Raw genomic sequence first — 15,289 nt, 5'->3', positions numbered from 1 at the left:
TGCAATCTCCGCTACGCCACCTGACCGCCCTGGCATGTTTTATGTTTTGTCAGCAGGTCCACCAAAATTACGATGGATGGATCGTCACCGTTTGTCCTCTTCATATTGATCTCCAATAGTTCGCTCGCCATTGCCGAACGTTAGCTGGCTGTAGTCTAGGGTGCTCGCAAACTCGGCGACGGATGATGTTGCCTCCTCGGCGGTTTGACTATAGTATTTTTATGATTTACCAGAGGTGCTGAGTCCGGTGTAGTCTGGTGAAAACGCACGTTATCATCCGTAAGTGTGATCGTTTTGTCCTCTTCTCCAAAAGTCGCAATCGCCATTATAGCAGCTGCTCGCTGCAGGAATCCCCTGTTGATCCCCTGTTGGCGGCGTGAGGGGGCCTCACACTAAACTAGCCCAGTTCAAAAGGTAGGCGATACTGCCACCTGTCGAGATCCGATTGTCATTTCAATTTTAACTAACACAGAGGTCCATAGAACACACACTAAGGGCCGTGTGACTGTTTAGTATAATAATAATCAAAAAAACGAAAAAAAATTTAAAATCTTGTTTTTGGCAATCAAGCTAGCTTTCAAAAGCGAGATATCTAGTTTTTGGCGCTCAATGAGTTAATAGCGGCCCTGAAGTAGGTGAATGGCTTGGTTGTGAAGGAGACGGACTGTGCTCGTCATTGTTCCGTGCCCACGGGGGGCAACGACGGTCTTATGAAACCTTCTCTGAACCCATCACGCTAGCAGTCGTCCAACATCGTTAACCGCCCCCGACGGCGGAGCGGACGAACCGAACGGAGGAATAAAAACAATTAGACTCGCAAACAAAGGAGGATTGCGGCTGTGGAAGCGTTTGGTTGTATGTGGGCTGAGCAGCACCAGCGGTGTGATCGCGGTGCACAACCTGGGATCATCTGACCCACTTCTTCGAGACAGATGCTGTGACCGGCCTGGTTGACGCCAGCCTGCAGGTGTGGGTCCTGCCGCTGCGTGGACGGCGAATGGGAGACATTATCCCCTAGATGGGGGGAAAATATAGAATGGATGAGTAGAATGGAGGGAAGAAAAAGAGGGAAAGAAGGGTGCACGGAGAGAAAGAGCAGCGACTGCAGCTTAAAAGCAATTGGGCTTTGTGGTGGAATCGCGAGGGGTTGATTATGCGCGTGGTCAGAGCTTCATGGTTGATAACTAATTTATTGTTAAAACATTGCTAATCAAATTTGGTATTCAGGAGTTGGATGGAGGTCTCGCTTCTCTGGCCATGAGAAATCAGGTTCCCTCTCAGTTCTATGAGCTATGCTTCTTAACACATTGGGCGCCAGCCATTACCCTTATCCTCGTAGCTAACGCGCCGGGTTTCCATAGCCTACTTTCACTGTGCGTCACTATGTTTGGAGAGCTATATCTATATTCTATATTATAGCTATAGTTTTTTGATGCTTTGATAGCCCGTAACGGCATTCGTTTTGAACACCACACACGCTGATCAGCTGGATCGATGCTACCCACCCACCACCACCACCACCACCACCTGGTCTGTTCCACATAGCGCTGCTGGCGGAACAAAACCTCGTAACTCCAAAAACCCATCTTGTCAGCAGATGAAAAAAACGAAAACAGATTTGAGGGCGAATAGAGTTACGAGGTTTAGACAGATGATTGGTTTAATGCTTTCCCATTGTGTAGACTTTGTAAAACCACACACACATGGAGGATGATCTACTGAGTTGATAAAAAAAAAAAAAAAAAAAAAAAATGGAGTTACAAGGTTTTGTTCCGCCAGCAGCGATAGTATTCACACATGCACACAGAAATAACAGCATCCACTGATCAAACTTCAAATAAATTTATGTTTACACAAAGCCTGGTTCGGCTATCTAGCGGCCACACGCTCCTCTGCTTGTGCTCTGTTCCGTGGCCCGTGTGTGTCTGTCTGCCTCCAGTCCCAGTCTCACTGTGGAAATAGGAGAGAGTGAGTTAATTACAGCGACAGCTGCACCTGTGTCAATTAATTAACTCCCCCCCGCCGTCGCTCTGGCTGAGAGCCGCAGGGCCTTTCTGACGGCAGCCAAGCAGTGCGCGGCCTTTCAGACGGCAGCCAAGCAGCGCAGGGCCTTTCAGACGGCAGCCAAGCAGCGCAGGGCCTTTCAGACGGCAGCCAAGCAGCGCTGCCTTTCAGACTGCAGCCAAGCAGCGCTGCCTTTCAGACGGCAGCCAAGCAGCGCAGGGCCTTTCAGACTGCAGCCAAGCAGCGCTGCCTTTCAGACGGCAGCCAAGCAGCGCTGCCTTTCAGACGGCAGCCAAGCAGCGCAGGGCCATTCAGACTGCAGCCAAGCAGCGCTGCCTTTCAGACGGCAGCCAAGCAGCGCAGGGCCTTTCAGACGGCAGCCAAGCAGCGCTGCCTTTCAGACGGCAGCCAAGCAGCGCTGCCTTTCAGACGGCAGCCAAGCAGCGCAGGGCCTTTCAGACGGCAGCCAAGCAGCGCTGCCTTTCAGACTGCAGCCAAGCAGCGCTGCCTTTCAGACTGCAGCCAAGCAGCGCTGCCTTTCAGACTGCAGCCAAGCAGCGCTGCCTTTCAGACTGCAGCCAAGCAGCGCAGGGCCTTTCAGACTGCAGCCAAGCAGCGCTGCCTTTCAGACGGCAGCCAAGCAGCGCTGCCTTTCAGACGGCAGCCAAGCAGCGCAGGGCCTTTCAGACGGCAGCCAAGCAGCGCAGGGCCTTTCAGACTGCAGCCAAGCAGCGCTGCCTTTCAGACTGCAGCAAAGCAGCGCTGCCTTTCAGACTGCAGCCAAGCAGCGCTGCCTTTCAGACGGCAGCCAAGCAGCGCTGCCTTTCAGACGGCAGCCAAGCAGCGCTGCCTTTCAGACGGCAGCCAATCAGCGCTGCCTTTCAGACGGCAGCCAAGCAGCGCTGCCTTTCAGACGGCAGCCAAGCAGCGCAGGGCCTTTCAGACGGCAGCCAAGCAGCGCAGGGCCTTTCAGACGGCAGCCAAGCAGCGCTGCCTTTCAGACTGCAGCCAAGCAGCGCTGCCTTTCAGACGGCAGCCAAGCAGCGCAGGGCCTTTCAGACTGCAGCCAAGCAGCGCTGCCTTTCAGACGGCAGCCAAGCAGCGCAGGGCCTTTCAGACTGCAGCCAAGCAGCGCTGCCTTTCAGACGGCAGCCAAGCAGCGCAGGGCCTTTCAGACGGCAGCCAAGCAGCGCTGCCTTTCAGACGGCAGCCAAGCAGCGCTGCCTTTCAGACGGCAGCCAAGCAGCGCAGGGCCTTTCAGACGGCAGCCAAGCAGCGCTGCCTTTCAGACTGCAGCCAAGCAGCGCTGCCTTTCAGACTGCAGCCAAGCAGCGCTGCCTTTCAGACTGCAGCCAAGCAGCGCAGGGCCTTTCAGACTGCAGCCAAGCAGCGCTGCCTTTCAGACGGCAGCCAAGCAGCGCTGCCTTTCAGACGGCAGCCAAGCAGCGCAGGGCCTTTCAGACGGCAGCCAAGCAGCGCAGGGCCTTTCAGACTGCAGCCAAGCAGCGCTGCCTTTCAGACTGCAGCAAAGCAGCGCTGCCTTTCAGACTGCAGCAAAGCAGCGCTGCCTTTCAGACTGCAGCCAAGCAGCGCTGCCTTTCAGACGGCAGCCAAGCAGCGCTGCCTTTCAGACGGCAGCCAAGCAGCGCTGCCTTTCAGACGGCAGCCAATCAGCGCTGCCTTTCAGACGGCAGCCAAGCAGCGCTGCCTTTCAGACGGCAGCCAAGCAGCGCTGCCTTTCAGACGGCAGCCAAGCAGCGCTGCCTTTCAGACGGCAGCCAAGCAGCGCTGCCTTTCAGACTGCAGCCAAGCAGCGCTGCCTTTCAGACTGCAGCCAAGCAGCGCTGCCTTTCAGACGGCAGCCAAGCAGCGCTGCCTTTCAGACTGCAGCCAAGCAGCGCGCCGCCTTTCAGACTGCAGCCAAGCAGCGCTGCCTTTCAGACTGCAGCCAAGCAGCGCAGGGCCTTTCAGACTGCAGCCAAGCAGCGCTGCCTTTCAGACTGCAGCCAAGCAGCGCTGCCTTTCAGACTGCAGCCAAGCAGCACGCGGCCTTTCAGACTGCAGCCAAGCAGCGTGCGGCCTTTCAGACGGCAGCCAAGCAGCGCTGCCTTTCCTCTACAGGAGCCACATACTGATGTGTACTGTGATACTGTGATGTGTACTACTGTGATGTGTACTACTGTGGTACTAATGTGTACTACTGTGATACTGTGATGTGTACTACTGTGGTACTAATGTGTACTACTGTGGTACTAATGTGTACTACTGTGATACTGTGATGTGTACTACTGTGGTACTAATGTGTACTACTGTGGTACTAATGTGTACTAATGTGATACTGTGATGTGTACTACTGTGATACTGATGTGTACTACTGTGATACTGATGTGTACTACTGTGATACTGTGATGTGTACTACTGTGGTACTAATGTGTACTACTGTGATACTGATGTGTACTACTGTGGTACTAATGTGTACTACTGTGGTACTGATGTGTACTACTGTGATACTGATGTGTACTAATGTGATACTGTGATGTGTACTACTGTGGTACTAATGTGTACTACTGTGGTACTAATGTGTACTACTGTGGTACTGATGTGTACTACTGTGATACTGATGTGTACTACTGTGATACTGATGTGTACTACTGTGATACTGATGTGTACTACTGTGATACTGTGATGTGTACTACTGTGGTACTAATGTGTACTACTGTGGTACTAATGTGTACTACTGTGGTACTGATGTGTACTACTGTGATACTGATGTGTACTACTGTGATACTGTGATGTCTACTACTGTGGTACTAATGTGTACTACTGTGGTACTAATGTGTACTACTGTGATACTGTGATGTGTACTACTGTGGTACTAATGTGTACTACTGTGGTACTAATGTGTACTACTGTGATACTGTGATGTCTACTACTGTGATACTAATGTGTACTACTGTGATACTGTGATGTCTACTACTGTGATACTGTGTATACTACTGTGATACTGATGTGTACTACTGTGATACTGTGATGTCTACTACTGTGATACTGTGTATACTACTGTGGTACTCAGTGAACCAGGCTAATACTGTACTGTTAGACTCCTCCCCCTCAGTGGACCAGGCTGACACTGTACCGTTAGACTCCTCCCCCTCAGTGGACCAGGCTGATACTGTACTGTTAGACTCCTCCCCCTCAGTGGACCAGGCTGATACTGTACTGTTAGACTCCTCCCCCCTCAGTGAACCAGGCTGATACTGTACTGTTAGACTCCTCCCCCTCAGTGGACCAGGCTGATACTGTACTGTTAGACTCCTCCCCCTCAGTGGACCAGGCTCATACTGTACTGTTTGACTCCTCCCCCTCAGTGAACCAGGCTCATACTGTACTGTTAGACTCCTCCCCCTCAGTGGACCAGGCTGATACTGTACTGTTAGACTCCTCCCCCTCAGTGAACCAGGCTGATACTGTACTGTTAGACTCCTCCCCCTCAGTGGACCAGGCTGATACTGTACTGTTAGACTCCTCCCCCTCAGTGGACCAGGCTGCTACTGTACTGTTAGACTCCTCCCCCATCAGTGGACCAGGCTGATACTGTACTGTTAGACTCCTCCCCCCTCAGTGGACCAGGCTGATACTGTACTGTTAGACTCCTCCCCCTCAGTGGACCAGGCTGCTACTGTACTGTTAGACTCCTCCCCCTCAGTGGACCAGGCTGCTACTGTACTGTTAGACTCCTCCCCCCTCAGTGGACCAGGCTGATACTGTACTGTTAGACTCCTCCCCCTCAGTGGACCAGGCTGATACTGTACTGTTAGACTCCTCCCCCTCAGTGAACCAGGCTGATACTGTACTGTTAGACTCCTCCCCCTCAGTGGACCAGGCTGATACTGTACTGTTAGACTCCTCCCCCTCAGTGAACCAGACTGCTACTGTACTGTTAGACTCCTCCCCCTCAGTGGACCAGACTGATACTGTACTGTTAGACTCCTCCCCCTCAGTGGACCAGACTGATACTGTACTGTTAGACTCCTCCCCCCTCAGTGGACCAGGCTGATACTGTACTGTTTGACTCCTCCCCCTCAGTGAACCAGGCTCATACTGTACTGTTTGACTCCTCCCCCTCAGTGAACCAGGCTCATACTGTACTGTTTGACTCCTCCCCCTCAGTGAACCAGGCTCATACTGTACTGTTAGACTCCTCCCCCTCAGTGGACCAGGCTGATACTGTACTGTTAGACTCCTCCCCCTCAGTGAACCAGGCTGATACTGTACTGTTTGACTCCTCCCCCTCAGTGAACCAGGCTCATACTGTACTGTTAGACTCCTCCCCCTCAGTGAACCAGGCTCATACTGTACTGTTAGACTCCTCCCCCTCAGTGGACCAGGCTGATACTGTACTGTTAGACTCCTCCCCCCTCAGTGGACCAGGCTGATACTGTACTGTTAGACTCCTCCCCCTCAGTGGACCAGGCTGATACTGTACTGTTAGACTCCTCCCCCTCAGTGGACCAGGCTGCTACTGTACTGTTAGACTCCTCCCCCCTCAGTGGACCAGGCTGATACTGTACTGTTAGACTCCTCCCCCCTCAGTGGACCAGGCTGATACTGTACTGTTAGACTCCTCCCCCTCAGTGGACCAGGCTGCTACTGTACTGTTAGACTCCTCCCCCTCAGTGGACCAGGCTGCTACTGTACTGTTAGACTCCTCCCCCCTCAGTGGACCAGGCTGATACTGTACTGTTAGACTCCTCCCCCTCAGTGGACCAGGCTGATACTGTACTGTTAGACTCCTCCCCCTCAGTGAACCAGGCTGATACTGTACTGTTAGACTCCTCCCCCTCAGTGGACCAGGCTGATACTGTACTGTTAGACTCCTCCCCCTCAGTGAACCAGACTGCTACTGTACTGTTAGACTCCTCCCCCTCAGTGGACCAGACTGATACTGTACTGTTAGACTCCTCCCCCTCAGTGGACCAGACTGATACTGTACTGTTAGACTCCTCCCCCCTCAGTGGACCAGGCTGATACTGTACTGTTTGACTCCTCCCCCTCAGTGAACCAGGCTCATACTGTACTGTTTGACTCCTCCCCCTCAGTGAACCAGGCTCATACTGTACTGTTTGACTCCTCCCCCTCAGTGAACCAGGCTCATACTGTACTGTTAGACTCCTCCCCCTCAGTGGACCAGGCTGATACTGTACTGTTAGACTCCTCCCCCTCAGTGAACCAGGCTGATACTGTACTGTTTGACTCCTCCCCCTCAGTGAACCAGGCTCATACTGTACTGTTAGACTCCTCCCCCTCAGTGAACCAGGCTCATACTGTACTGTTAGACTCCTCCCCCTCAGTGAACCAGGCTCATACTGTACTGTTAGACTCCTCCCCCTCAGTGGACCAGACTGATACTGTACTGTTAGACTCCTCCCCCATCAGTGGACCAAGCTGATACTGTACTGTTAGACTCCTCCCCCTCAGTGGACCAGGCTGATACTGTACTGTTAGACTCCTCCCCCTCAGTGGACCAGGCTGATACTGTACTGTTAGACTCCTCCCCCTCAGTGGACCAAGCTGATACTGTACTGTTAGACTCCTCCCCCTCAGTGGACCAGGCTGATACTGTACTGTTAGACTCCTCCCCCTCAGTGGACCAGGCTGCTACTGTACTGTTAGACTCCTCCCCCTCAGTGGACCAGGCTGATACTGTACTGTTAGACTCCTCCCCCTCAGTGGACCAGACTGATACTGTACTGTTAGACTCCTCCCCCATCAGTGGACCAAGCTGATACTGTACTGTTAGACTCCTCCCCCTCAGTGGACCAGGCTGATACTGTACTGTTAGACTCCTCCCCCTCAGTGGACCAGGCTGCTACTGTACTGTTAGACTCCTCCCCCTCAGTGGACCAGGCTGATACTGTACTGTTAGACTCCTCCCCCTCAGTGGACCAGGCTGATACTGTACTGTTAGACTCCTCCCCCTCAGTGGACCAGGCTGATACTGTACTGTTAGACTCCTCCCCCTCAGTGGACCAGGCTGATACTGTACTGTTAGACTCCTCCCCCTCAGTGGACCAAGCTGATACTGTACTGTTTGACTCCTCCCCCTCAGTGGACCAGGCTCATACTGTGCTGTTAGACTCCTCCCCCCTCAGTGGACCAAGCTGATACTGTACTGTTAGACTCCTCCCCCTCAGTGGACCAGGCTGCTACTGTACTGTTAGACTCCTCCCCCTCAGTGGACCAAGCTGATACTGTACTGTTAGACTCCTCCCCCCTCAGTGAACCAGGCTCATACTGTACTGTTAGACTCCTCCCCCTCAGTGGACCAGGCTGATACTGTACTGTTAGACTCCTCCCCCTCAGTGGACCAGGCTGATACTGTACCGTTAGACTCCTCCCCCTCAGTGGACCAGGCTGATACTGTACTGTTAGACTCCTCCCCCTCAGTGAACCAGACTGATACTGTACTGTTAGACTCCTCCCCCCTCAGTGAACCAGGCTCATACTGTACTGTTAGACTCCTCCCCGTCAGTGGACCAGGCTGATACTGTACTGTTAGACTCCCCCCCCTCAGTGGACCAAGCTGATACTGTACTGTTAGACTCCTCCCCCTCAGTGGACCAGGCTGACACTGTACCGTTAGACTCCTCCCCCTCAGTGGACCAGGCTGCTACTGTACTGTTAGACTCCTCCCCCATCAGTGGACCAAGCTGATACTGTACTGTTAGACTCCTCCCCCTCAGTGGACCAGGCTGATACTGTACTGTTAGACTCCTCCCCCTCAGTGGACCAGGCTGATACTGTACTGTTAGACTCCTCCCCCCTCAGTGGACCAGGCTGATACTGTACTGTTAGACTCCTCCCCCTCAGTGGACCAGGCTGATACTGTACTGTTAGACTCCTCCCCCTCAGTGGACCAGGCTGCTACTGTACTGTTTGACTCCTCCCCCTCAGTGGACCAGGCTGATACTGTACTGTTAGACTCCTCCCCCCTCTGGACCAGACTGCTACTGTACTGTTAGACTCCTCCCCCTCAGTGGACCAGACTGATACTGTACTGTTAGACTCCTCCCCCCTCAGTGGACCAGGCTGATACTGTACTGTTAGACTCCTCCCCCTCAGTGGACCAGACTGCTACTGTACTGTTAGACTCCTCCCCCTCAGTGGACCAGACTGATACTGTACTGTTAGACTCCTCCCCATCAGTGGACCAAGCTGATACTGTACTGTTAGACTCCTCCCCCTCAGTGGACCAGGCTGATACTGTACTGTTAGACTCCTCCCCCTCAGTGAACCAGGCTGATACTGTACTGTTAGACTCCTCCCCCTCAGTGGACCAAGCTGACACTGTACTGTTAGACTCCTCCCCCTCAGTGGACCAGGCTGATACTGTACTGTTAGACTCCTCCCCCTCAGTGAACCAGTCTCATACTGTACTGTTTGACTCCTCCCCCTCAGTGGACCAAGCTGATACTGTACTGTTAGACTCCTCCCCCTCAGTGAACCAGTCTCATACTGTACTGTTTGACTCCTCCCCCTCAGTGGACCAAGCTGATACTGTACTGTTAGACTCCTCCCCCTCAGTGGACCAAGCTGACACTGTACTGTTAGACGGCCATCCTCCACACGGAGACGGAACCGATCTTTTTCGTGTTCATTTAAAAAAAAGTTTTACGTAAACACGAAATCGTCTCAAGAAATAATATGTGCGTCCAAACGAAACTACTGAAAATGCTGTAACGCTGCCACAAACTACAACAAAATAAACGTCTTTCAATAGCTTCTGTGTTTTAGACTTCGCTTTTATTTTGAAACCCCCCCGACCGGAAGTATTGTTGTTGTTATCGCTAGTGGAAAAACAACTTGTGTCGTCCGGTTCTGTGCTTTTGAGCTAACGCTAGATAAGCTAGCTAATATTTGTCTTCCTTGGACCTGTTGAACATTTCTAGAATACAAATGTTGAGATTGTCGGTGAACAAGCGACTAACTGCAGCTATGTTGTTGTATGATGTTTCTTTTTTTGTTGGCTGGGTTTGCGCACGCGGGTTAAGGGAAAGGTGGGCTATTGCATCATCAGTTCGGGAAAGATGCGTACTGGCTTGTAAAGACGGATAACGCAAGGGTGGCACACAACAAGTTTCAACATAAAACAGGGCATTAAACAAAAAACATACAATTCAAATATAAATACAGAAGGTCATTTGTGCAGTGGCAAGGAGCATAATCAGATCAGCAATAGCATCAGGTAAAACAGTTACATGTTTCATAAAGGGCCAATCGTAGCATACCTTTAAAAGTATTTACAGTAGGAAGTGCCTCTAGACAAAGTTTTACTTGCAACGTATTCCATAAAAAGGGAGCATAGTGGGAGAATGCAGCTTTACCAAGCTCTGACTGCATCAAAGGAACATTTAAAAGCATCCCATTTGCTGCTCGTCTGGTATTAAAAAAGCAAGTATAAAAGGACAGAAGTCTGGAGATATATAAGGGCAGCTTACCTAGCAATGACTTAAGGATAAAAATCAACATGTGTGATTGTCTTCTTTGGTACAGAGAGGACCATCCTAATGACTGATACAAAGTGCAGTTGTGGGTGCGACAGCCTGCACCCGTTACAAAACGTATGGCAGTATGGTACGCAGAATCCAGCTTTTTAAGCAGGGAGGAAGGAGCATGCATATAGATTACATCGCCATAGTCTAATACAGGCAGAAAGGAACTCTGCACAATTCTCTTCCTGGCTTCAGACGGGAAACATTTCTTTAACCGGAAGAAAAAGCCCAGTTTAGGTCTAAGTTTTCTCAGTAGGTTCCCAATATGAACATCAAAGGGTTTGGCTAGGTATCTGAGTAACTGCGCTGCAGTGCCACACACGGCCGTCCCGGGTTCGACTCCTGGACCCTGGCGACCTTTGCCACATGTCCCCTCCCCCCATATCTTCTCCCATCCTTCCTCTCTGTCCAATATTTATCTTTAAAAAATACTTTGGCGGATACACCCAAACTCGTCTCCGTGTGTGGACAGGACATGGCCTGATATACTGTACTGTTTGACTCCTCCCCCTCAGTGGACCAGGCGGACCCCTACGCTCACGTCGCCGCCCTCCATTTTGACCAAATGCTTCAGCGCTTCGGCTCCCCCATCATCATCCTCAACCTGGTCAAGGTAACACACACAGACACACACACACACACGCACACGCACACACGCACACGCACACACGCTCGACTGCTTGGTTGAGGTATCATCACTCGACAGGTATCGATCAGATAGGGTGTTTTATTCTTTTTCAGACGGGGTGTTTTGGTTTTCAATCTCGCTGAATGCCGGTTGAGGTGAGATGTTGCCGTGGAAACCTCAACAGGTGCTCTGAGAGCGAACCCTTAATTGTGTCTGACTGGTGATTTAGCAGCTGCTGAAATCCTGCCTGACATATCGACCCCACCCCCTCCAAACACACACACACACACACACACACACACACACAGAGAGAAACACACACTCTCCCTCTCTCTCTTTCTCTCTCCATTTCTCTCTCTCTCTGTCTCTTTCTCTCTCTCCCTCCCTCTCTCTCCCCCGCTTCCGCCCCTCTCTCTCTCTCTCTCTCTCTCTCTCTCTCTCTCTCTCTCTCTCTCTCTAACCCCTAACCCTTTACATAATCTTCACCTTGACATGCCTTAACTTAACCCTAATTATAACCTAAAAATAACCCTTTGCCTGAATAGTTCCGGAAATGGTCCATACAAGTGATCACCTTAATAGGTGTCTGTGGAGAGTCACAGCCACGTGACCCCACAATCGCCATCTCGTCCCCCAGTACAGACGCTATTAAGACAATGGAAAATGACCGCCCAGAATGACAGAGTGGGTGTGAAGTGCCACAGAACAAGTGACACTTTTTGACAATGACATCCTGAGTCGTTCCAATATAGCCGTATATACCTATTTTTCACATGTAATTATATGCTTCATTATTCAATTGATGATGGACAATGATCTCCCAGAATGACAGAGTGGGTGTGAAATGCCACAGAACGAGTGACACTTTTGGACAATGACATCCTGGGTCGTTCCTATATGACCAGTATAAATCTTTAAACTAAACTCTGGAAAGACTATGATGGCTCTACTTATAAAAAATGGAACTGAGCCTTTAAATGTCTCCATAGAAGGGGCCGGGGTCTGTGAAAGGGGAGTTAACCTGAGGAATGTGGCCCTGAGGCTGCAACAGCAGAGGAGAGGGAGCTGTAATGTTAACCCTTTCAGACGGGAAGGGTTGCTGGTTGAAAACCAGGGAGTCTTGAATCTATAGAGGGAGATCTTAAAAAAGAAACTATATAACAATTAAATGTTTGATGTGTACAGTAAAAGTTTTCAAAATGGCATGCTTATACATTGAGTGTCGGTAGAGAATAATACTAACAGAATAATGTGTAAAAACTGTTTGTCTGGAGGGATCCTTAAGAGATACTGGAGAGGCCTCGTACATGGTACGATATCACGTGGTCACCACAGACAAAGCCGTTGTCTGTTTAGAAGGAAAAAGGGACTTTCTGTTACTTAAAAATCACTAGGTAACTAGCAGTAACGATAGTACAAAGAAGGAGGAGTCCATAACGAATTATGTATTGTATGTTGGTTTGCTAAACAGAAATGACGACCATTTGACATCACTGTGTTTAGACCAATCAGAAATACGATACAATATCAAATAAAAGAGACGGTTGCCGATGAAGAGGCTGACTTTTTTGAGAGATGAGAAGAATGGTGCGAGACACTGGGCACAAGCCGTGCATTATGAGATGTTCTGTTTTTCTGCTTATTTTAAACTGAATTGGGTGCTTTCCACTTCAGTATCTTCTTGTAACTAGCTTTTTCTAATTAAATTTACCTCTTTATAAATATGATTTGTATCCTTTCTTCTGACCAGACGACCGGGTAAGCATGAAATGTGTTTTGCCTTGTAACTTCACCCTATTGCGTTTTGATTAATGATAAAAACTTTAGAATAAGTGGCTTTATCCCTGCATTAAGGACTAAAGGTGGATTCTGTATAATGGGATTATCAAGTAAAGCCATATAGTGATAATACGTGTACTTAGGAGACATATGATTATGTATTAATGCAAAATAGAATAAGTGGCTTTATCCCTGCATTAAGGACTAAAGGTGGATTCTGTATAATGGGATTATCAAGTAAAGCCATATAGTGATAATACGTGTACTTAGGAGACATATGATTATGTATTAATGCAAAATAGAATAAGTGGCTTTATCCCTGCATTAAGGACTAAAGGTGGATTCTGTATAATGGGATTATCAAGTAAAGCCATATAGTGATAATACGTGTACTTAGGAGACATATGATTATGTATTAATGCAAAATAGAATAAGTGGCTTTATCCCTGCATTAAGGACTAAAGGTGGATTCTGTATAATGGGATTATCAAGTAAAGCCATATAGTGATAATACGTGTACTTAGGAGACATATGATTATGTATTAATGCAAAATAGAATAAGTGGCTTTATCCCTGCATTAAGGACTAAAGGTGGATTCTGTATAATGGGATTATCAAGTAAAGCCATACAGTTATAATACGTGTAACGGATAAGGAAAATGGACCTCATCTAATTAGAGAGAGCCCGTCCCAGTGCAAATAAAATAAAAGATTCCGCAACTTCAATCACTCGACCTAAGGTCGATGACTGACGGGGGTCGGAACGGTCAGTGGTAACAACAACATTTTGTAGACTCGGTTGGTTCTGCGTGTCAACCACTTCACAGGACGCTGTTTGAGGTGTAGATAGGCAGACCAATGAGTTATGAAGTTATCGATCTGACCTAAGAGCGAGCGTGGGCATTCAACATGGCGTCCCTGGCGATGTGCATTTATACTAACCAAAATAGGTGCTAAACGGCCGAAGAAGACAGGACTACTGTCAAAAGCCTCTGGAGTAAAATTAAATTACAGATTTGGCAAAAATTAAAGTAGAAAGCTCTACTGGCGACTCGAGTGGAAGGCTGTACTCGGGGATATCACAAATGAATAGAAAGCTCTATCTTGGTGATTAAAGCAACGTTTACTCACAACTAAAGGGTAACATAATGTTTATAGAGCTCTGGGGGGAGTTACAAGTGCAACATAATTTCGTGCTTTGCCCACAGGAAGAGAACTGGCCCTACCCAAGGCGAGGGCTTCCTAGCCCAGAGACACTGCCTGTAAGGAGCGGAGTGTGGATGTGAAGCGAAGTCAAAACGACCGTTCACAGAAAAGCGAGGGCTTCCTAGCCCAGAGACACTGTTTGTAAGGAGCGGAGTGTGGATGTGAAGCGAAGTCAAAACGACCGTTCACAGAAAAGCGAGGGCTTCCTAGCCCAGAGACACTGTTTGTAAGGAGCGGAGTGTGGATGTGAAGCGAAGTCAAAACGACCGTTCACAGAAAAGCGAGGGCTTCCTAGCCCAGAGACACTGTTTGTAAGGAGCGGAGTGTGGATGTGAAGCGAAGTCAAAACGACCGTTCACAGAAAAGCGAGGGCTTCATAGCCCAGAGACACTGTTTGTAAGGAGCGGAGTGTGGATGTGAAGCGAAGTCAAAACGACCGTTCACAGAAAAGCGAGGGTTCCCTAGCCCAGAGACACCGTTTGTAAGGAGCGGAGTGTGGATGTGAAGCGAAGTCAAAACGACCGTTCACAGAAAAGCGAGGGTTCCCTAGCCCAGAGACACTGTTTGTAAGGAGAGACTGGATGTGAAGCGCAGTCAAAAAGACCGTTCACAGAACTGCAAGCTAACTAGCATGACATCGGCTAACAAGCCAGTGCTAACACCCATGAGCTGGCCCTAGCCAGACGGAAGCTAACTAGCTCGCCATCCGCCAACAAGCCAGGAGTGTTCTGAATGCTAACTGGATGGCTACCTAGCCCGAGGCTACGTGACACGAAGCCAGACGGAAGCTAACTAGCTCACCATCGGCTAACAAACCAGTGCTAACACGATGTCTCACAATCATTCCCACATCATAGAGGAGGAATTACCCTCGGAGGAGGGATTGGGAGTGTCCATACCCGACCTGGGTCTGGACTACCCAGGAGAACGGGAGGAACGCCCTGAGTCCCCTGGTACGTTTGCGGGAAGTGAGGAATTCACAGAACCAAGCGAATCCCTATATCCAGAGCTGCCGGCTGTACAGCAAGCAGTAATAGGCACAGGAGAGAAACCTCACTGCTGTGACCAGTGTGGAAGGGCCTTCAAGACGAAGGCAGAACTTAAACAACACCACACGGTA

At 49.8% G+C, this 15,289-nt stretch overlaps 1 protein-coding gene across 1 annotated transcript in view; it reads left to right on the top strand.

Moving 5' to 3' along the window:
* Window positions 1-15,289, top strand: part of fig4a (FIG4 phosphoinositide 5-phosphatase a) — a 490,173-nt gene that overhangs the window by 80,653 nt on the left and 394,231 nt on the right. Inside the window, exon 10 of the mRNA XM_084313832.1 lies at window positions 11,072-11,169. Within this exon, the coding sequence (XP_084169958.1) occupies window positions 11,072-11,169 (98 nt within the window). The remainder of the gene's footprint in view (window positions 1-11,071; window positions 11,170-15,289) is intronic.

This window comes from Notolepis coatsorum, assembly GCF_963971535.1.
Source record: "Notolepis coatsorum genome assembly, chromosome: 5".
NCBI lineage: Eukaryota > Metazoa > Chordata > Actinopteri > Aulopiformes > Paralepididae > Notolepis > Notolepis coatsorum.
The sequence above is the reverse complement of the archived record's forward strand: the minus strand, read 5'-3'. Positions and strand labels throughout refer to the sequence as shown.